Below are 24,486 nucleotides of genomic sequence, written 5' to 3' on the forward strand. Positions count from 1 at the left end.
TCCTTAGAGTTTAGATGAGGTACGAGTAATTATACTGATATTTTTAGTCACATTAGCACTAACAAAGTAGTCATCTATTATCAAACATCACCCATGCTCTGGCACGTCATCTGGTGCAATAATGGCTTTATGTTTGGTTGTCCCTCTTTCCCTTTCAATTACCTCGTATAAATCCTGTTGGGTTTTTTTCCTAAAATTAGCTTGAGACAACTAACATTTCATTTTACTACAATTTCCCTCACGAATCCAGATGCAAATATTTCTTGGGTCTCCAGAGCATGTGGGTTCCCTTGATCCACTACCTTTTCACTAAAGGTAGTGAAAACACTACCTTTCAACTCAACTGCTACCAGAGTTATAAATATTACTTAAGTTAGTATCACTTGCTGGGGAGCAGGAGCCAGTGCCCCCCAGAAGGAGGCCCCAAGCTGCAGCTCTGATGTCCTCCCCAGTCCCCTGACCCATGCCCTGGGCTTTGCGGTCACGATACAGGGTGGGGTTAAGCAGAGGGTAGTGTTCAGCTGCTGTCAGATTGTATCCCCCTCCAGAAAGAGCCTCCATACTCTACTGTGCCAGTGAGCATGTTTCTCTTTTCCCAAAATAGGGCAAGAAAATCTGGTGTCAGCTTTCTCAACCTCTACCAGGATAGCTCTAAAAACAAGCTTAACTGGAAGGGATCTTGGCTGTGTGGTAGGGGGAGGTGCCACATCTACGGTTATTTTTTTCTCACCTAAAAATAAAGCCCAAAAGTTAGAATGTGTGAAAATGAAGGGCTTAAACATACATATGAAACCAGGAACAACCTCCACCATCAAGAACTGCATCAGAACTGAGTCTGCTTAGGGCTGCTGCCTCTGGACCCTTCCTCCTTCCTTCCCTCCCATCCATCCTGGACCTCTAAGCCTGCCCACCATCCCTCATCCCCAAGCATCTCCCATTTGACTAGAGGGCTTGTCTGGGTCTGACTCTATGGGGTTCAGGGGAGAAAGCATGACTCCAATCCTCTTTTTTGTAACTGTGATGATAAGGAAAACAAGGAAGATAATAATAAGCAGTAGTTAATGTTTATCACGTGCCATGCATTGTCTCATCTGACCTTCATCTCACCCTTATGATGTTAATATTATTAATAGGCCTATTTTCCGGCAGAGGAAATAGTGACTGATGTTAAGTTACTCAAGGTCATATGACCATAGAGGGTGGAGCTGGGATTTGAACCCAAGTTTGTCCGACTCTAGAGCCTGGGTTCTTGACCACACTCCACTCTCCTCCCCTGATGAATGGCCCTCACAGAGCCAGCCTTTCCAAGTGATGTAATTCTGGCTCTCTTGAAACTCCCCTGGCTAATCCAACAGGGATTCTGCTTTGAACCTGTGCTCTCTCAATTCACCGACCACTCTGGGGGCTACATTTTTCAGAACCAGAATTTGGACACAGCATCGGACCTAGGATTTTTGTGTTCTCTGATGTGATGAATTTCTTTTTTTTTTTTTGGAACCGTAAGTTGAGACAGAAACGTGAGAAGGGATTTCTTGAATTGTTAACTGCGGAGGATTTTCTGAGTTCTAAAAACATTTGGGAGAAGGAGTCTAGTTTCCAAAAATTCAATGGCTTATGGGGATGACAAGAGAGCATATTTCACACCTGCATCACCTAGAAACCCAGCCTTTTCCCTTACACTGTTCTAAAGGGAGATACACGCCTCCAGCATACGTGGTTGTGCCCTTCATGTTGGGAGGGAAGGAGAAAGGAGAGGAGCAGTGCGGGGCTCCCTGTATTATCTTGGAAATGGAATGATGCATGTTGACAGTCAATTTTCTCTCTCTTATCTTTTAGAGCTCTCTATCCAAATTATTTCCCTGTTGTCCCAACGAACTAAACGGCAAAAGCAAAACAGAGCACTGGATTCACGGCTAATATAAAAGGCAGACAGCCAACAGATTGCTATTAAATTAACCCTGGGGCTTGACAGATCTGTTCATTCTGACCCCAACCGCTTATGGCATTCCTTATTAATGCGGAGCCCAGGCAAATTACCTCTGCTAACAAAAGGGGTTAATCTGCCTCTCTGCTGGGACTTTGGAAGCAGTGCTGAAGACGGGAGGGGGCACAGCCAGTTTGGCAGCTGAGCTCCATGTTTGGAAGGCCGAAGGCGGGAAGGTGAGGGCACTGCTGTGCCAGGCAATAGCCTAAGGCATCATTTAAAATAATAATTGAAGACACTGGGAGGTCACCCCTTAAGGGATGAGCTTCAAACAAATAAGAAGCCAGAGCCATAAATTACATCAACAGTGGGGTGAGGGAATGAAGGGGATTATGGCAGGATGCTAAAGGGTAGCATAGGGACCATTCAAAAGTCATTTCCTTAAACCCAAATTTGGAAAAGCTTTTTATAAAAAAATGTCTATTGTGATATTATAAAAGAAAAAAATTGACAACAGCCTAAATATACAGAAATAGGGAAACGATTCAGTAAATTCTGATCAATCTCATTTAATCGTTTATGCAATGAAATGCCAAGTCTGTTAAAAAACTTGTATGAAAAATTCTATCTATAGTGTGATCATAATGTCATTTAAAACTTACACTCTGAAACTGATGACCTAAAAGGCAAAAGTACCAAATGTTAGTGATAATTCCAATGGGGTGGGTCTATGAATTTTTTTTCTCTTCAATTATGAGTTTTCATGTCCACATTTTCTTTTAATGAAGTTGTAGTATTTTAAGATGGAAAAAGACAAGATATTTTCTATGCTTATTATATACATGTATAATTTTAGGTGAGGTAAGTTAGATACAAAATATATACAGTTTAATCATAGCCATGTAAAAAGAATGAGAGAGAGAGAGAGAACAGAATGGAAGGAAACATAGTTATATCTTACAGGGGGATTAGATTCTAAGGCTGGCATTAAGTTATCCTTCAGTAACCCTAGCTTGGGTCCACTCATTCATTTGTTCCTTCATGTATTTCATAAACATTCACAAAGAATCTACCAGGGTTTTTCTAGGTACAGGGGATATAGCAGTGACCAAAGCAGACTAAAAATCCCCCTGATCTGTGGAGACTATATTCTAGTAGGGAACATGGTCACTAAACAAGATAAATAAATAGAATATATAGTATATTAGGTAGTAATAACTGCTAAACAGACAAAGCAGGGAAGTGAGAAAGAAAGTGCATATGTGTGAGTGGGTGGGGTGTGTATGTGCACACGTGTGTGTGTGTGTGTGTGTGGCCCCAGACTGAACAGGAGGAAGCTTCCTGAATAAATCAAGGAATAAAAAAATTTTCCCTTTTCTTTTATTTCCTTATTAACTTATTTTTCTGAGCCCTTATTGTTGAGTTAGCTAGCATTAAGTTAAAATTGCGATGTAAATTCGTTGTATATACACAAAATTAGGTGGTGAGATTATAGGTCATTTTATAGTCTCTATAATGAATACATATTATTAAACCAAGAAAACAAACAGTTAAAAAAAAGTAGTTTCCTTGGCTTAGAACCATCTCTGAGAGAGTTGAGAGACCAGGAACCTCACCTCTGGGTAAAACTGAAGATAATACTGTAATAAATACTGTAACAAAATGGGGTCAAAAGATGGGGATTCAGTTTTGATTCCAACTCTCTTTTGCTCGGAGAACATGGGAAAGTCATTTTATCTCTCTGGGTTTCAGTTTCTTTGCCTTTGGATGGGTATCATTCCATTAACTCTGTCAGTCTCTGAGAAATTTTGATGATCAAATAAGATAATGGAGAAAAAGCTATTTATTAAAGGGCTTTACAGTGGACTGAATAATCCCAACTTTCAAAGAAACCATGTATTTTTCCAAAGATAGATTTTATATGCATTAGGTTTGTGGGCTTTTGAAGGTGTCCTCATATGCTTCTGTCTTTATCACTGCTAATTTTGCTGATACTGACAAGGTTTTTTTTTTTTCCCCTTTCTTTTTATCTAAGCCAACCAATGACAGCAGAGTCCAGCAGGAGGCCTGTCTGCAGGGAGAGCTGGAGAGTGGAATCTAAGTTTACCTGGGTAAGATACCCATGTGCAAAAGCAGTTGAAGCTTTTCAGATAGTTCTTAAAGTCTGCCAAGGTGGAGAATAGCCTTATCATGGCCTTGAAAACTGAGCATATTAGAGTTGGATTCCATTTTAGGGGACATGAGTTTCTTTGAAGTCTTTATTTCCTTTCCAAAGTCTCAATTTAATCTTTGGATATAAAGTAGTGCTTACAAAGCATCCAGATCTTGTCAGCTGAATGGACATGTTGCTTGATGATAACACACTGGAAATCTGCAAAGAGGACTCCAAGGGATATTCCTCTCTTAAGAGCTTAAAAAAAGCCAGTGTGCAAATATTCATAAAGGGTTTTGCCAATCGCTAGACTCAATATGAGAGGATTGACAAAGAGACACATGGTGCCCTATTAGGTACTGCTTTTATGTATGTGTTGAGCTCAAAAGACACTGGGATAAGACGTCCTTTATGACAGGGTTGGGGGGGGTGGTATGTGAAAGTCCCATAACCACAGCCTCTTTCCTATTCATGTGACACAAAGCTTGACATTTCTCCATTAGAAAATACTCAATATTTCCTTCAAAGGCCAACCCAAGTGTTACTTTCTGTATGAAGTGTTCTAGCCCTTCTTTCATGATTCTTTCTACCTGTGTATCCACAGCACCTTGAAGGCACCTCTATGAATACACTTAACGTGTATTATTATTATTTGAGTAATTTAAGATAGTGTGATAGAGTACATCTTACTGGAGTATAGAGTGAGACAGATCTAGATTTTAATTCCCAATCCTGTGACCAGTTACCTAATCTCAAATGCCTTTGAACTTGTTAATTTATCAACAAAGAGAGGAAGAAAACTACAGGAGATGATGTAATATACCTGCTACTTCATAGAGGCTCCCCAAAACTGTTAGTCTCATCTTCCTTAGTATGGTTACACGTCTGTCTCCCTCTGTCCACATACTCACTTTGGTAGCTTTGTGATATGTTAACTTGGTTAGGCTAAACATTTCTAAAATGTTTCTGGTTGTGGTAGGTTAACAAGGTTTAGTCTCTCAGGTGAGTTGAAGGACAAAAGAGAGAAAGCAGCCACTTTGCACATATGCACAAGTTTTCCCAGTTATTCAGTCAAACAGTAATCTAGGTGTTGCTGTGAGGGATTCTGCAGACATGGTTAAAGGCCCTAACCAGTTGCTTTAATTTAATCATAAGGGAGATTATCCTGGGTGGGCCTGAATTGATCAGTTGGAAGGCATTTAAACAAAAGCTTAGGTCTTCCTTGAGGAAGAGACTCCAAATGGATGCTGAGACTACAGTTTCTCTCCCTTCTCTCTAAATCTTCCTTCTTGATGGCCATTTGTGGATGTAGCCTCTGATGCCTACGCCTGTGGTATTCTAGCTTGCTTATGATTTTTCCGTGCCTGACTGCTGGCCTTACAGACTTTGGATTTGCTTGGCCAGTCACACAATTACAAGGCTAATTCATGGTAATATGTCAATCTGTCTCTCTCTCTCTTTCTCTCACTCTCTCCCCCCCACACACACACACACCCTCTTCTACTGGTTTTGCTTCTCTGGTTGAACTCACATTCCCTCCAGATTACATGGACCATGATATCAGGGATGGAGTTTTATTCATCTTGGCATCTCCAGTGCACATAGTAAGTGCTCAATAAATGTTTATGGGTTCTTATTAGTTATCTACGGGGAACTCTACTCAGTACTCTGTAATGACCTATATGGGAGTCTAAAAAAGAGTGGATATATGTATATGTATAACTGATTCACTTTGTTGTACAGCAGAAACTAACACAACATTGTAAATCAACTGTACTCCAATAAAAATTAGTTTAAAAAATTAAATTAAAAAATGTTTCTGGGTTTTACTTTACTTCATTCTTATGACTTAGCAGCCTTCTTTAGGCAAGGTTTTTTTTTTTTAAGATGCAGAAAACTCACAGTAGGTCAATAGGCCAAGATGCCAGGCCTGTATAGTGTGGCTCATTTAGCCTGTGGTTTTCTTAGGAGAGAATGGGATCCAAGCAACAAGGTAAGAAGAACAGGGGGCTGGGGATACGCCTCAAATAATAAAAGCTACTATTTATAGAGCCTTCTCTTTGTGCAGGCACTTGGCTAAATACTTTACAAGACAACCTCATTTAAACCTCACAACAACCTCCTAAGATAGGTGGTATTATTATCCCCATTAACTGATGAGGAAACTGAGGGCCAGAGAAATGTTAAGCAACTTGTCAAGGTCACACAGATTTTAGGAGATGGAGCTGGGTTCAAATCCAGTGAATCTGACTCCAGAGTCTGCCTTCCCAACTACTTAGTGATACCACCCCAAGGACGTTCAAGAAGTCCGAAAGAAGTCTGCAGAGTTGCATTCTTGCCCTTTCCCCTGATAACATGAGGCTCAAAGGGCTTGCTCTATGAGAGGAGAAATCCCCAGGCCCCAAAAGCGTTAGGTCTGGTGTCAGATACAGAGGGACAGTAACCACACAAGCAAGGCAACAGGCCTGAGACAACCCACCAAAGGCTGCATTTAATATGGCAAGGAGGGGGCCGCAATGGCACACACAGGCCAATGTGCTGGACGTGTCATTGGAAGGAATGTTCTCCTATTACACTAAATGCCAGGCTAAGATTGATATATACAGTTGTGGATGAAAGCCACAGCAGCAACAAGGGAGAGAAATTTGTACGAGCCCCACTGCGTCCCTCAAAGCTTGCCCGGCAGAATCCTATTGGATTAAAAGGAAGACTGCTGTCCATGGTACTAAGGAGTGACAGCTAGAAGCCAAGCGTTGTGGTTACGGTACCCTGATAGGGAATCAAATCCAAAAGGGCCTCAGCTCGGTTGACAAGTGAAGCTATGCAGAGGGCTGATAAAGACCAAGTCAGAGATCAAGTACCCCTGGAATCCAGTTGTTTTCTCCCAGAGAAATCCTCTGTCTCATGCCTAGAGACTGGATTTATGCAAGGTGTGTCTGTGCTCATCTTTCTAGCTTGCTCACACCATGCTTTACTTCACTCTCGGGCCTTCTTGAGTTCCTCCAACATACCATGCTCCCTCCTGCCACAGGACCTTTGTACGTGGTGGACTGATCTTTTCGCACTTCTTTGCCAAGTTAGCTCATACTCTTCCTCTTACAAATCTCAACTTAACAATCAGTCCTCAGGAAAGCCTTCTTTTATGCCCTAGTCTACATCAGGTTTTTAAAAATGCATTCACAAAACCATATGCCCTTTCTTCACAGGACTTATTTCAGTTTGTAATAATACACTCATTAGTGTGATTATTTTGTGAATGTCATCCTGAAAGCAGAAAATTTGTTTCTTTTCACTCTTATCTCCCCATGGCTTATCGCAGGGCCTGGCACAAACTAGGTGCTCAGTATATAGTAATTGAGGACTGTATATTTACTTTTTACTCGATGTGGATTTATTTAATAGGCCCCATATTGGACTAGGTAGGAGCCCAGGTCAACTCATTCTTAGTTCTGAGAACAGAGTTCAAAGGATCCTAGGTATACCATAGTTTTCATAATTAAGAAACATCCTTTTCCAGCAATTTTCTTTTATTGAAAAGTTAGGGCTGCCTCTTGCCCTAGAAAATCACTAATCTAGAAATTATTTATTATTGTCCTGATGTAGTTAACCCATTAAGGCCAAAGTTTGACCACTTTAAGCCAGAACCTGTTACACAAAACAGGGACAGACTGGCTACAGATGGAAGGAAGAGGATTCAAGACCAGGTGCCATAAGGCTAGGAATGCCTCCCTCTGATATGGTGCTAAACACAAGGGCTGGACCTCAGAGACCCTGCAGATATCTGGTAACTAGGGTATAATGAGTAGCATCTTGCAAAGAACATCAAACTGCAGAACCAAAGGAGGTGTCTAGAATTGAGAAGATGACCCAGATAATGAATTCAGCAGAACAGAATCCACCTTTCTAACACTCAACTTTTCTAGTTTCCTTTTGTGGTGGTCACTGTTTACTGATCATTTACTTAGCAAGGTACTGCCCTAAGCATATATGTATGTGTATATATATATGTATATACATATGCACATATATACACATATATATATGTGTACGTGTGTGTGTGTGTGTGTGTGTATAAACAGCTTTTAAAAAAATTCTAACGATCCTCTTTTTCAGAGCTCCTCTCTACAGATCATGAAGTAGAGGCTTGGCTAAGTTAAAAGACATGTTAAAGCTTACACAGCCAGCAAGTAGTAGAGCTGGGTGAGAATTTTAAGCTTGTTGGACTCCAAAGAATCTGTTCTCAACCATAATGCCAATGTCACACCAAATGCTAGTCACTAAAAGTTATGGCTTTTTTAAAAACCATATTGCAAGGCCACTTGCCTTAATATTTACTGATACTTTTCTTTACATATATGCACTTTGTAATTTAAATGGATTTTCAGTATCTGTAATATATCATAGGATTGATACGATAGTTGTTTATAATATTCATTATCACAAATACATAATTATGAAAACAAAAAATGTCCATGTAGTATTTAGAAGAACCTTGCCTCCCACCTCAGGGATGCTCATACCATGCTTTGGGGACCCCACATTTTTCTATACTGAACCATGTTTCTTCTGCCTCCTTAGCGGATAAGAGGCATTATAGAAATGGTGCTAAACAACATATGATGTAACGAGGCCTGTCTGGTAGTTGGTGTTTTTTTGAAAGATGGCCGCTTCCTACCCCAGAGATGGCTGCACTTCAGAGACGATAAGCAAAAGGGTCCCAGTTTGTACAGTCTGCTCAGTGCTTAGGGCGGTCTGGTTGAAAATAACTGTATAGATATCAGTTATCATCATTCTCATGATGACAATGATTATTTTACATATGGCTGCTTTAAGGGTGAATGGCACGGTCTCATTTGTATGCCAGCATCTGGCAGGCTGTCACACATCTGCAGAATATAACCTCAATTGTGCTATTAATATGTTCCTTTTGCATTCTCCCCAAGGCATCTGTCTCCTAAAATGCCTAACGAAACTTCCCTCCCTCTCGAAGGCCTAGAGGCAAAATTTGGAAAGCATGTCACCTAGACTGGGGACAGCAGGAGCTCAGCAGAGCCTGAGCAGATTTCTGGCTCTTGGAATAGATGTCAAGGGAGAAAGGGAACCACCACCCACACTCGTTCTGTTAGCAGCTGCACTTTCAGGCAAAATCTGTAGGCAGATTCTCCTAGGCTCAGACAGTATGTCGCGTCTGCTCTATGATCAACAAAAGATGCCAGTCACGGTCTTAATGGTCAGTTCTCAGTCTCCATAATCACCACGACTGGCTTACAGTTGCATTCTCTGAAAAGCCTTGGGGAACTGTGAAAAGCCTTGAGCACTCTTCTGTGGTGAAGGTCAGGTGACTGTGTACCTAAACCAGGTCTTTTTACTCATTCGCAACAGCTATACTACATTTCCCAGCCTGCCTTGCAGTTAGATGTGATCATGTGACTGAGTTCTAGCCAATGGAATGCACACTACTTTAGAACCTGGCTCATAAGAGTCTCCCATGTGTGGTCCTACACAATCTACCTCTTTTGCTGTACAGATGCAGATAAGCATGGTGACACTGGGGAACCACAAGATGGAAAGAACCTGAATCTCTGAATCACTGATTGGAGGAGGCTGCCTGCTGATGGAGATCAATATCGGACTTTACAAGAGAAATAATCTTTTATATGTTTGAGCCATTATGGAGTCTATTGTATATCAGAACATTCAGAGCTTTACTGTAACTAATATACACTTAAGGTGAAATTGCCAGCTTCTATTTCATGATTAATTATCCACTGGATATCTCCACTTTGGTGACCTACCAGTTATTTCAAACTTGACATGTCCAATCAAAATGGTACTTTCTGTATGTCAGAATATTCTAGGTACTGGGATACAGGAATGGATCATACAAAGTTCCTTCTGTCATAAAATTCACATTCAAATATGGGGAAACCCAAAATACACAAATAAAAAAACGAATTTCAAATAGTGATACACGTTATGAAGTTAAAGGGGATAGAGGGTTATTGGGGGTTACTTGGGAGTTAGTGTGAGGAAGTGCCTCTGAGGAGGTGACAGGAGACTGAAGTCTATATGATGACACATAGTTAGCCATGTGGACTCTGGGGGCAGAGTATTCCAGAAAGAGGGAACAGCACATGCAGAGAATGGAAGTAAGAACAAGGTTTATCCAGGAACAGAAAAGAGGATAGTTGGCTGAAGCAGAGTGAATCAGGGCAGACTGGTATGATAGGGTATCAAAGAGGGATGCAGGGCCACTATCATGTGAAATCTTGCAGTCCAGAGTTAAAAACTTGGATCTTATTCTAAGTTCAATAGGAAGCTACCAGCGTGTTTTAATCTGGGGAGGAATGATATCTGAATTACATGTTGAAAGGTCTACTCTGTTATGTGGAACACATATTGTGTAGGAGAGCAAGAGAGAATGGAGACTAGACAGTAGATTATTGCAGTCGCATAGGTAAGACAACAGTGGCCTGTACTAGTGTGGGTTGGTAGAATGGAGATGGAGAAAGATGAGTTGATTTGAAATATATTTTAGACGAAGCAAAGGCAGGGCTCACAGATATTGGGTTGGGGGGTGGGGAGGCTGGTGAGTGGGAAAAAAGAACAATATTGACTCTTAGGTCAGTTGCTTAGCTACCTGGATGGTGAAACCATTAACTGAGGTTGGGAATTCAAGTGAAGAGTCAGGTTTGTGGTGGGATGGACCACATGATATGTGCTGAATAAATGACCGGTTTTTAATATTAAATAGAGGGTCAATATAGTAGGGTGAGAATACTGGGTCAGATACTCATTCAGCAATTGTCTTGACTTCTCTAAATTTTAGCTAAACAGAAGATAATAATACAACCCCATAATGTCAATATGGGGTTGTTATATCAAATATACTCTTAGCAGGTAGAGACTGAAGAAGTGTGATGGGGACATAAGCATTGCTAATAAAGTTTGGTTTTCTGATCTATGCTACTTACACAGGAGTGCTCTGTCTGTGAAAATTCATCAAGCTGGACAATAATGATATATGCATTTTTCAAAATGAGATTCTATGCATTATATTCCCAGTTCAGTGCTTGGAATTCAATAAATGGCAGCCATTATTATTTTCATTATTATGATACAACGAAAAACATCTCCTGTGTACCTGTGGTCCATAATGTCCATATAGGCCATTTGTGAATCCATTAACAAGAGGAAGGAACCCTACCCTGAACTCTAAGGTCTGGTCTTATAGTTGATAAAGTCAAATCTAGTCGTAATTCATGACACATAAATGCCTCTGCATGAAGGAATTGACTCAGAGTTCTAATCCAGAGGCAGTCCTGGTCCACTACTTGTAATTCAGTACTTCCCTAACTTTGTTTGGATGAACGAGTATCACAGATGCCAAAGTAATTGAAAAGGGAACAGTTCTCCACAAGTTCTAGGTCTTCGACTGTTATTGCCCCTTTCTATTCCACTTTCCCCCCAGCTTGCTCATACCTGAATACTCTTGTTTCAAGCCAACTGGTTATTGGCCCCAAAGAAAGGATACTAAAACTTTGATTGGTTATTTCAAAGTTCCATAGGTTAATCCTCAGGTCATCAGCTGACATGTAGGTTTCATAGTCGCTGTTGACTGATATGGAGTTGATGTGATATGTGTGTGCATTGGCAAATACTCTTCGCGGGGTGGCCTCCACCATCAGGTCCATGGGTCTCAGGACAGGCACCTGGAATGCAAGAGAAACAAATCACTTCAGAACCAAAGCTCTTTACTAGGAAAAGAGTGTGCATGTTTATGTCCTTTATTATCATATACAAAATCATGACTACGTCAAAGGAGCTCTGAGCTAGAAAAGGAGAGTGATAAATTACATGTTGTTCCTATTCCCTTTGGTTCCTTTTAGTTTTATTCCTTCCTCAAAAATGTCACCATCCCTTAGCCCTGATGGGCAATTTCATCCTTTATAGATTCTAAGATTTTTTTCAAGTGGCCCTCAAAGTGGCCTCATCTCAGGGGAACTTAGAATCCACTGTGGGGTCATTAGCTTCCAGAGCTGTTGTTCCAGATTGTTTGTTTTTTAACCATGAAATCTATTCTTGAAAGGAAGTTGTAGGAAAATTTTAGAAATGTTTAGTTCAACTGAGATTAAAATTTATCCTTCATGGCTTTGGAGGTCTAGACCCCATCCTGGCTTTATCCTCAATCCTTAAGGGAATTTTGGGAAAGCATATAATCACCCAAATTTCTAGTATCCCAAATTCAGCCAGTAATATATAGGGCACCCACTGACATCCTGTTTTACCTTGGTTTAACCTGTTGTCTTGGAGTACCAACAAGGCAGTGTCCACTTTCACATCAAAACTGTCCTCATTTGGACAATAAATTATATGGTCATCTTACTGGTATATGAAGGATAATCAGTAAATATTTGTTAAGTGAGTGAGTAAGAATATGTGAGTAAATGTTACTTTCCCCATGGGTCAGAGAATCAGGCAGTTAAATATAGCTTTGCACACAAGAAGCTCTTCCTGGCAAATAGGAACAAAGACCCACCTCTGTTCTGACTCCCTCTTTGAATTCAAGGGCACTTCTGCCTACACCTGGGTGAACTGGCTCCTGAGAAAGTAGTGGGAAAACTAACGCCTCAGAGGAGACAGACTAAAACACAATGCAACAAACACAAAACACGGGCCTGGCCCTTTAACAGAAATGAGAAAATAAAAGCACCAAAAGCTATTTTTTTTTCAGGGAAGTCATCTCTTGCAACTGAGCCCTGATTTGATACCAGGTGGTCGATAAAGACTTCAAATTCTGGATTTGTGTCAACCCAGTGAGTGAGGGGAAGAAGGCGGAAACAAAGGTTAAATTTTGTGGAGTGCAGTCACCTCAACAATATAACCTTTTACAAAACAGAATTCTCCCAGCTCAGTCTTGAAGGATTTTGAGGTAGTTTTTAAGTTAAATGAACAATTCAGAGGAATCACAGAATTCTATGCAAATGTGGCAGTGGATATCCTGGAAAGCAGAGGAGCTTGAGATGCGGATGTAGGAAGAGCCAGGGGTCCTCTGAAAACCAGCAGTGGGATGGGAGGGAAAGTCTTTGAGAGCCCTCCACCCTGTTCTGGTTAATGTTTCTATAGTATAAGCCCAGGGATGGCAAGAACTAGGAGCCCTGAGTTCTGACCACAGATTCGCCCCTCACTGACAGGCTGTGTGACCTTGGGCAATTATCCTGCCCCTTCTGGGCTCTGGTTATACTATCTGAAATACTCACTGTGCCCTACTTATCAAGAAGGTTGGGATCTGTTGAGATGATTTGCCCTTCAGTTCAACCTCCCACCCACCCTTTCAGCAACATTAGCTTGAGCTCTGTACAAGGTCCTGGGGGGGTTCAACTGGTGAGCAAAACCAGACACAGGTCCTGCCTTCATATGGCTGGTCCAGTTGGTAGAGGTAGGTACAAAATCATCTCATAATAACATGTAGTAAGTACATTTTATTTGTAGTAAGTACAAAAGGAGAGGAAATAGCATTAAGAAGGATTTAACCTGGTCAGGGAGGTCTGGAGAAGTTTTGCTGAGGAAGTATGAATTGGTTGCTTAAAGTATGAGAAGGGGTTTACTGGGCCAGGAGGGGAAGGAAGAATGCTCCGTTCAGCGGAAAGAGTGTGTGCAAAGGTCCCGTGGTGAGGGTAAGGCAAGAATGAAAGATTGATGGGTCAATGTAGTTGAGACAGAGAGTGATGAGAAACATGGTGGGAGATGAAGTGACAGGGGAAGTAAGAGGCAGGCCCCAAGAAAGATTTTTGCCATCATCCTAAGAGAAATGGGAAGAAATCAAAAGATTTCCAATGATTTTGATATGATCAGGTTCAAAGTTTTGATGAGATCATTTCTGATGTAGAGTGGAGAACAAGTTAGAGGATGAATGAAGCAGAACTTTGAAAAGGAAGGTGATATACTATCGAATGCCAAATGAGGGTGTGTCTGAGTTCAGGCTTTGTAATGGATAAGAAAAGTACCTTTGCCCTTAGGAACTCTCCTGCAAATATTTATTGGGCATTGACTCTGCGTCAAACATTCTTCATACACCATCTCAGTAATTGTTTCAACAACTCTGTGAAATAGATACTAGTAGTACAAAGTACTATTACAAAGAGAAAACTCAGGCTCAGAGAAGCTAAGTCACTGGCCCAGAGTTGCCCAGCTATAGGAGGCATAGCCAGAATTTGATCCCAGAGTCTATCTGACTGCAAATCTACTGCTTTTTCTACTGTATGACACCACACTCAAATAGCATACATGGTAAGAGGTGATAAATGCTCTGTAAGGGATACGAGTACAGTGCCCATAGAATTTATGGCATCAATAGGATTATTGGTAGTAATAATGGTAGTGGTAGCCATAGAATTCTGTGGTTAAGCTGCCTCTAGAAATCTCAGTTTGGTGTTGTAGGTGTTCATGGTATTTGAATAGGGCGTCTATTCCGTGTGCTTTCAGAGACACATGCCTGCTCTCGCGGTTTGTCATAAAGGAACTCCCCACCTGGAGCTTTTGAGCTCTGCCCACCCCAGCAAGGTAGTAGAGCTCAAAGCAGGCTCCCCAGGGCTGTGGAAGGAATGGACTCTGTGAGGACTTCCTGTGGCTTCTCCTCAACTCTTCCCTGGGCCTCCTTCATTACCATGCACTGTCCGCAGAGGTTTCCCGTGGCTCTGGTGGCAGGGCAGGGAGCGTGACAGCCAGGATAAAGAGGCATTACCAAGTGGCAACTGCCAGCCCAGGGCTTCAGTTTAATGTGATGGGCCTGCCTGCTAATTCAGGCTGACATATTGCATGATGTGGCACTTAATGGGGAAGCTCCGGGTAGGTATCTGGGGAGGGAGCGCTAATGCTTTGCCCAGATAAGGCAGGGGATGAATGTCACTCATGATATTCCAACACCATTCCCATGCCCAGGTCAAGGCTATCCACTGGCCAGTGACACCCCTCACAAGAAGAAAGAGGGAGGTAAGGCAGTTCAAGCCGGACAGGGCGACCAGTTAAGAAACCCTGTTGGGACTGTGTTTTCTACTACTCCTCTTGGGGCCAGGCAGGGAGAAGAGTGGGACACGGTTCCTTGAGTTCGGCCTACAGGCAACCATTTGGGCTTTCCCTGTAAGATCATGGAGGGCTTCCTGTAGTAGCGGTCACTGCATTACAGCACCCCTGCCCTTCAGCCCTCTCAGTAGCCGACCTCACAAGGAAGACTCCTTGTTTGTCATTTTACAGGAAAGGTGAAGTGTCCTGTCCGATGTCACACAGAGGGGAAGATGAGGGGCTCAACTTGGACAATTTGGCTCCTGCGTGAGCACACGTAACCACTGTTACAAATGAAACTCTTAGGTTGAAATATGAGAATGCCATTTCTGCAAGTGAAAAATTGTCAAAGCTCAGTAATTTCATGTGGTTCAGCCTAACAGTTTGGAAGGACTGTGCCATATGGATGTGACATTGAATCACGGAACACTGAATCTTGGAAGGGCCATGAAAGCCTCTTTCAAGGCTGTCGTGTGTGTAAGTGTGTCTTGTTGGGGCAGAGTGGGAGGCCACGGTGTCTAGGCCTTACCCTCTTCATCATTCCTGGTAATATGTTTGGATTCTCAATCAATATCTTGCTTAAATAACTATTTCTGTGGTTAAGGAAATTTTGAGACCAACTGGCCCGGATAGTTCCTAAATTCTGCAGATGAGGAAATCAGGACCCCGAGAGGTGACATGCCATGTCTATGGTCACCCAGTTGGGGTTGCCAGCACAGCCTGGGTTTCTGCCACTCATCCCAGAGCTTCCCTTCCTCTGCCCCCGACAGCAGGTGCCTGAGTCATTCTCCACACAACCAGACAAAATCCAGGCTCAAACCAGGACCTTTAAATGGTAGTTCAAACCCTCTTTTCTGAGCTATCTTGGCAGTGGCCGTGGGCCTAGACTCATCCCTGAGACAAGGTTGGTGCTGCATTGTGCTTGCGAATGAGAATGGGGGTCAGCCCTTGGCCCTCGGAGGGTACAGGTGGCTCTGGACCACGATGCTAGAATTCATGTCCTTCCCTCAGGTGCCTCGTACTCCTCCCTGACCTTGATTCAGTTTCTGCTCATCACCCGGAGCCTGATTCTGAAGGACGAGCACCCTGGCCTGGTTGGCAAGATAATAAGCATCGTGTTAGAGTATCAGCTGAATAATGTCCCAGGGCCCAAGAGAGCAGCCTCAGAGTCTAACCTGCCACGGGGCTTACAGAGCTGTGTCTCAGCTGGGGTATTAGTGGATGAGAGGAGCCCAGAGCACCCCGTGGCTCCCTCCCTCACATCACTCAGGGCTCTGTTCAATGATCGCCCCCCGAGGGAGGCCCTCTGTGCCCACCCCACCTCACATGGCACACCCTCCCCTCACCATCCTCTGACCCAGCTGACTGCTCATAATGTTAAGCAATTCATCAGTGAATCCTCATCAGTACCCTATCATTTAGCTTGGTGGATAATATGATCTCTGCTGCACAGATGAGGAAACAGAGGCCAGAAAGGTTAAGTAATCTGTATAAAGTCACACAGCTCATACTCATGCCCGGCACTCCCGACTCTGGAGTCTAAGTCCTTGGCGGCTCTGTCCTCTGGGCTTGGAGAAGCACCCTCAGGTGTGCGGGAGAGACAAGTACGCACGTGGATGTCTCAGTGCAGGTGTACTGCCCAGGACAGCGTCAGCCAAACGGGCCCCATGTCTGCTTGGGGAGCTCAAGGGGAACCTCAAAAAGGAGAGGACTAGTAAGCAAGCAGGAGGTGAAGGGTTTGTGGGAACCCACCAGGCAGAAGTTGGGGGCGGGGAGGGGAGGAAGCTGTGCTCCAGTCAGAGGGACCGGCGTGTGCAGAGCTTGGAGGGGAAGGAGCAAAGCGCATGCGTGCAAGTGTGTGATTCTGTGTGTTTCTGGGCGTGGGGGGCGCTCAGCGATTTTGTTATTCACTCAAAACATGGAATCGATCCCTCCTCTATATCAGACATGAAGAAAACCTGAGCTGGGTGAGGCCGTGGAGGATGGACGTCATGCTATGTGAGGTGGGGTGAGGACGGAAGGCCTCCCTCAGGGGATGACACTTGAGCAGAGAGCTGGAGGGAGGGCGCCAGCCATGTGGCTCTCTGGGAAGAGCATTCCAGGCAGAGGAAACAGCAAGTGCAAAGGCCCTGAGGTTGGAACGTGCTTAGAGTGTAGGAGGAACAGTGAGGATCCTTCGTGGCTGGAGAGGAGTGAGCGGGGAAGGAAAGTGGTAGGAGAGGTAGGATAGGTAGTCAGGGCTGCATCACAGGTGTAACTGCGGGGATGAGGAAGACTCAGGGAGGTGCAGGGAGCTGCCCAGTACTGACCCACCTCCGTGTTAAGAAATCCCCTTCTCCTTGCTCTCTTTCTCTTCCCTCTCCCCTCCTTCTGTCTCTCCCCACCTCCCTTTCAGTTTTCCTCCCTTCGAGTCTTTCTCATTATCTTTCCTGCCTCTCCTCTTGGGAAATATAAGATCATCTGTCACCTCTCAGAACCCATTTACTAACAAAATGAATGTCGCTGTCATTTGGCTTGTTTGGTGACCACAGTGGTGATGCGTCACAGTCTTCCACGGCACCTAAGCAGGTGTTGGCCGGTCACGAAGCCCCCTTTAGAGACATACGATGAAAGAGGAGCAGAATCCTGGAAGCCCCCGAGGCCCCCACTTTAAACGACACCTGTGAAAATGCACAGCAGGGAGAGAGGCTAGAGGTGAGGGCTCTTTACAGAGGAAAAACAACAGCTGTGCTCACCGTGGCAACATCCAGTGCCCCTGTAAGTTGACGGATTCAAGGCAAGAGTCTGAGAGAGAAGAGACGGCCGGACAGGAGTTCAAGAAAAGAAAGAAGATGGAGCCATGGAGAAGGAAGGAGAGAGGTGTCCATCAGTACAAGGATGTGAATGCATTTCAGCTATTTTGTAACTCTGGGTCAAATCTGATTGAGTTCAACAGACAAACACGTGAATGCCCTTGGAATATTAAGTACAATCAACACAATCAACATGAAATTTGAAGAAACTGCTATCAATTTAAATTCATGCTTGCTCCCTATCTCCTTGTCAGTATTCAACAGATGCTCCCCCCTGCCCTCCCCAATAATTGAGATTTACTCTATATTGAGACTGACAGGACACATTCAGGCCATGGTGTTAGGGGGGTTCCATGTCATCAGTCAGGAAGTTCACATAGGAATGTTATGACCACACACTGGCCCCAGATAAAACCTTCCATAAACATTTATTAAGCATTTACTACGTGCTGGGCAGTTACCACACAGAGTATCCTTATAAAGCTTAGTTGGGGCAGAGAATACACAACCCCCTACCCACCCCTTCTTGTTCATAACCAGCCCTTTTGGGAAGCTGAAACGAAACCATGTTTGTTTGATCTAGAAAAGAAACAGATAGGAGCTGTCCACCTTTCCCTTGGTGCAGGGAAACCCTGACCCTGGTGCTCTGGGACCACAGGTTCAAGGCCTGGTGGGGAATCTGGGGTGATAATACCATTCCATCTAGAGGCCCTAAACGGTAAAGCTGGAGGAAAGGGTAGAAAGTTCCAGATTTCAGCCTCACTTCAAGTTTGCCACCTTGCCTTTCCTGGGCTTCCTTCAAAAAATATCCTCTGTGACTCTCCAATGATAATTACTGTAGGTTTGGGATAAAGCCAATCGCTAAAGAGCGCCCAGACTTCATTGCCAAGGAAGAGGGAGTGAGTCATCTTGAAGATGGGAGAGCCAGTGGGTCCTGCTATAAATATCCCTGTTCCAAAGCAACCCAGCTTAGCGGTGCAGAGCAGCTGTCTTCAAACAGGAGAATGTAATGACTTCCCAAGAGCTATCTGGAACAGTTTTAAAGGAAACCACTTCCCCATCTCTAACTTAATATAATTTCCTTCTTAAAATCAAATCATGTCAGGACATACCCACAGCCTAGGTTCTCCTTCTCGCATTTGGAAAAGAAACAAACCTTCCCCATCCTGAATCTTACTGTGGGGCGCTATCCAAGGTATAAACACTTCAGGGAGGGACAATCAGACGACACCTTTAATCAAAGCCCCACAAATGCCCCGCCCTCAGCTCATTGTAATATGAATTTCTAATCAAATTTTACTTCTTATGTTTAATCATTATTTGTCAGGATTGCATGTTTTATGTTGTTTTGGTCAATTGTGTTATAATTGTGTTATAATTGTCTAATGTTTTGTCAATTGTGTTAATAATTTTAGAGACAATTAAATCCACAAGAGAATTTTAAACTCTTACAGTCATACAGTCATAGGGAGGGAAAAAAATCTACCTATTTTTCATTGTAGAAATGATAAAAAAAAGCATTTAACATTTATTTGGAGGAAGTGCAGTGAAAATACATAATTAAAGACGAAAAAGGAACAACAGAAAGTTCTGACTTTTAAAGAACTTGTTCATTATTCTTTTAATGGATATTGATGGGTATCCAGTTACAATGGTATTTAAATTCCATGGGACGCACTAAAAAGGTGATATAACAGTTTTATTTTAAACTGCCTATGTTTAAAATACTCCTGAAATCACATCCTTTGTAAGTATTTAACATTACGATGGAAATGATTAGTTGTCTACTTAAAAATGCTCAAGAAGCTATGTGGCTTTTCAAAATTCTTCTAGTGGGTACACAAGCACAAAATTTGAAGCTGCATGGTGTTAAAGAGTTTTTAGAGTCATGCAGACCTGGGCTTGAATCCTGGCTGGGCTATTTACCAACCACATGGCCCTGGGCTTGTTACTTCATCTTTCTCCATTTCAAGGCTCCCTTCCACAATGCTAGAGATAGCAGCTCTCTGTAGCTTTGTTGAGAAAATTTAGCACATGGCCTGATACATACCATCTACCAAAGAGACATTTCTGGAGAGCTTACTTTTGCCAAATTGTGCTAAGCACTGTATGTATACCATGTTATTGAATCTTCACAATGACCTTAAGAGGTGGATACTAATATTGTTCCCACTTTACAGGATTGGATCCTGAAGCAAATGAAGTGGTGAAACTTGCTCAAGGTCATACAGGTACTTGGAGGCGGAGCTACCTTTGAACTTGACCATCTGGCTCCAGCCCCTATGGTAGCTATCACTAGAATCCTTCACATTAACTTTCAATTGTCGAAAAAATGGTCCATTCTGAGAGACTGCCTAGGGAAGATTTTCTGAATTTTTCTATAGGCTGTGGGGTTTAGGCATCACTTCCATCCACCCTAGGGATTTCAGTCATGATTATAGAACTTAGCAATGCTCAGGAGAAGTGGCCAGCGGAATGATTGGTCATTGGGTAGCAATTAACTTTGTTGGGAAAAAAAGTGGAAGGCTTTTCTGGTTGGGAGTTTTCATAATAGCTTCTGTCCACATTGTCATGAAAACCTTGTACAATATGGTCGTTCATCCAATTATCAAACCAACCTGGGGGGCACAGTCTGGCATTCTGTATACCCATTATCAGAGGGTAATTCAGTGTAACAAACCAAATCGAGTATGTACAAAGACTGTCAAATAAAATAAACCACTCACAAATTAAATTACTTCCCATTTTCAGCGGGAAGAATGCCAGTCATTTTCCATTTTAAAAAATATGCATCTTAATTCCATTTTTTAAGAACATGAAAAGAAGCCTTTAAAGGCCTCTTCTGCTGTCTGTATTGAGGTTCATCTTCCCTAGGCCCATCTCTCCTGGTCCTGGGGCATTTTCTCTCAGAGAATTAATGGAGCATTAAGCCTCACCCTGGTCAGAAAACTTGTTTCTTCCATGGATCAATGGTGGATGGAGCTCAGAAAGCAGGAGTGAGAGGTTGGCTCCAGTTTACAGAGACATATCAGAGCTGTTGTTTCCAGAATGAACCTGCCACTCAACACTACCCTGCCAAACCCCCAGGGAATCCTATCCAAATAATATAATTTTTAGATTTCCTGGATCACACCCTTCAACTGCCTCAATATGTCCCTGAGTTCTTCTTTTACTGGCTTTGTCAAATAGATTGAAATAAGCCTGAGAGGAAAAACCCCTTTGGACCAAATCAGGCTTTGTGCCTCAGGGTCTTAAATATCTTAGGATTATATTCTTTGACAAACATTTATTAAGTGCCAGTCACTGCTCTGGGTGGTATGTGCACAGGGTGAACAAAGCAGATTAGTTGCAGCACTTAAAGTCTAATAGGGAAGAAAGACATTAATGACTTGAGGTAGACACATTGTTACAAACCGTCGCTGATGCTATAAAGAGATGTGTATTGTTTCAAGAGAGGAAAAAATATTCTTTCATTAAATGAAACAGGGGCTCTAATTTAGATTGGGGAGTTAGGTACATTGTTTTTTTTGAAGAAGTGACGGCTCCCTCAACCCCAAAAGCAGAGCCATAATCATTGCTCTTCACTGGGGGCCAAACTGCCATCTGACAATGTCTGGAGATATTTTTGATTGTCACAATGGGGTCTATACTATTGGGTAGAGGCCAAGGATGATGCTGAAAGCCCTACGATGTACAGGACAGCCTCTAGCCGCAAAGAATTATCCGGCCCAGAGATATGGGGATATATGTCTATGTAAAACTGATTCACTTTGTTATCAAGCAGAAACTAACACACCACTGTAGAGCAATTATACTCCAATAAAGATGTTAAAAAAAAAAAAAAAAAAGAATTATCCGGCCCCAAATGTCAACAGTTCTGAGACTGAAAAATCCAGTTCTTAAGGAAACCTTTCTGGAAAGAGTCTAAATCAAAGGCGGATAAAAGAAACCCAGTATTAACTTCCACAATAGGCAGCAAAATGTTTCAGTCCATAAAGATCTTCTGGTTTAGAAAGTCTTTATATATACATATAATATAGGAAAGATCGATCATCCATCTATCCCTCTCTCTCTCTCTCTCTCTCTCTCTCTCAAAGACTTATCCCTTATTGCCAGCTACAAGAATAACACACAACCCGTAAAAAAATACCTGGGGAATTAATACATATTTTTTAAACCCAATGCATCAAAGAAGGTTTTATGGCAGACTAACAATTTCATGCTCTCAGTGTCTTTGGCTCCTTTTGGCCTCTCTGCAGAAAAGAGAGGAAAAATATCTTTCCCTCAGAAGATGAACTCACTCTCTAATTACCAGCCCATGCAGCAGCCTGTAATTCTGCCAGTTTCATGTTGTTTTTTTCTCCCAGACACTTCCATTTTCTGCCAACATTGCCATTTCTCAAAGCGTTGCCATTTCCCTGCATTCTGAAAGGCATGTTCACTGCCTTTCCTGTTATTTCCCTTGATGTTTCACATTGTGTAATTCCACAGGAAAAAAGGAGACATCTTAAAATATCACAGTAGAGGAAAATTTCAATTAACGTTTATAGGTGGGGAAGGGGATGGGATGGGAAGAGGCAGTGGTTTAAGTCTGGTTAGGATTAATCACAAAAATTGTTTTAGTTTTGTTTTTTAACTGCTATTGATGTAAGTTTTTCTGAAATCTGCCCGCACGCTTTCTCCTGTTAACAATGAGGATAGATATCACTGAATCTTTGATGATCCAGGATCAACAAGACCTCAGGAGTATCACACTATATTCTGTCATTCACTACTGTGGCTTATACAGATCTAAGAAGATAAGTATAAATTTGATATAAACTTAAAGAATCTTAGAGTTGGAAGTTATTACACTAAAAAGTCATCAGTGTCTTTACACTAAAGAAGTCATTACACTAAAAAGGTGTGGGTGTATACAAAGATGCATCTCTAAGACCTTTGAAACACGGCCTTTCATAGGTAGGAACAAAGCTATATACGGAACTAAACTGTGTCAGTTCTGCCTACTATGGTGGTAGTGGTTACTAGTGACATTCTGATTTAGGAGCAAAGTGACTTTTCAGGATTGCATCGTCTGGTTCCCATCTCTGGGTGCACATTAGAATCAAATGAGGCTTCTTACTGAAAACTGATGCCTGGGCCCCCCCACTGGGTGGTGGTGTTGGGGAGTGTTGTTAAGTCAGAATGCCTGGGAGGTGGAACCCAAGTACTAGTGTTTGGAAAGCCCGTGGATGACCGATATGTAGAGCCAAGGCTGAGAGTCAGTGAATTGGAGGGGGTAAATGGAAGAGCTTCCGTACTACAGACTCTTAACCATGGTTGGAGTATGAGATTATAGGAGTTTAAAATTATTTTTAGAGTTCTATACTGATTGAGGTTTTTATGTTAATATTTTTCTAAAAACCTCTGATTTTAATAAATGGATTAAAAGGTAACAATTGATGGAAGGTAAAAATGACAGGAAAGGGTTACTATTTGTTATATATAAAAAAGTTCCCCCCAGTTGATAAAAAGACAACTCGGTAAAAATATGCGCAAAGGACATGGACAGAACAGTTAGAAAAAGCTAGAAGGAAATCACCAAGAAATATACAGAAATACGCCCAACCTTATTAGTAGTCAAGGAGATGCAAGATTTTTAAATCTTTAATCTTATAGAAGATTAATCTTATTAATCTTTTAATCTTTAATCTTATAAAAATTTTAGTATATGCGACTACTGTTCTAAGCCTTTTCTAACTATTAATTCATTAAATACACAAAACAATTTTATGAGGTAGGTATTCATATCATACCTCTTTTTTTTTTTTAATTTATTTATTTATTTTTGGCTGTGTTGGGTCTTCGTTTCTGTGTGAGGGCTTTCTCTAGTTGCGGCAAGCGGGGGCCACTCTTCATCGCGGTGCGCGGGCCTCTCACTATCACGGCCTCTCTTGTTGCGGAGCACAGGCTCCAGACGCGCAAGCTCAGTAGTTGTGGCTCACGGGCCCAGCTGCTCCGCGGCATGTGGGATCTTCCCAGACCAGGGCTCGAACCTGTGTCCCCCGCGTTGGCAGGCGGACTCTCAACCACTGTACCACCAGGGAAGCCCCATATCATACCTCTTTTTACAAATAAGTGTTAACTAAAATACAAGGCAGTAACGTGTCTCAGCTTAAAGTCACACAGCTAGTGCTTGTTGGAGCTCAGATAGGTACTTGGGTGTTATGGCCAAGAGCATCCTTATCCTTAACCACTATCCTGCACTCCCTTCTCAGTAGTGTCTCTACTGGGGTGTGCAAAAATTACAATGACTGATAACATTCTACCCTGGAGACAGTATGAGGAAATGGGCACTTGCTGGTGGGCGTATGAATGCAACAAGATTTTCAGAAGGTGATCTGGAAGTAGCTATTAAAATACAATAATGTGCACATCTTTCGACTTAGTAAAACCTACCTTAATGGAGACTATCCTACAAAAACTAAACATTGGTTTATGATGATATATGTTTGAGCTCATTTATTGCAGCATTGTTAGTTACAATGACATCGTAACAAAATCTGGAAATAAGGTGA

At 42.4% G+C, this 24,486-nt stretch overlaps 1 protein-coding gene across 9 annotated transcripts in view; it reads right to left on the minus strand.

Annotated features, from left to right (window-relative positions):
* The window catches only part of PPP2R2B (protein phosphatase 2 regulatory subunit Bbeta), a 686,949-nt gene that overhangs the window by 50,920 nt on the left and 611,543 nt on the right, over nucleotides 1-24,486 (minus strand). For all 9 annotated transcript variants that reach the window (XM_082382725.1, XM_082382729.1, XM_082382726.1 and 6 more), the window contains one exon: nucleotides 11,611-11,788. In XM_082382725.1, coding sequence (XP_082238851.1) covers nucleotides 11,611-11,788 — 178 coding nt within the window. The remainder of the gene's footprint in view (nucleotides 1-11,610; nucleotides 11,789-24,486) is intronic.

Source organism: Balaenoptera borealis (assembly GCF_965194805.1).
Source record: "Balaenoptera borealis genome assembly, chromosome: 2".
NCBI lineage: Eukaryota > Metazoa > Chordata > Mammalia > Artiodactyla > Balaenopteridae > Balaenoptera > Balaenoptera borealis.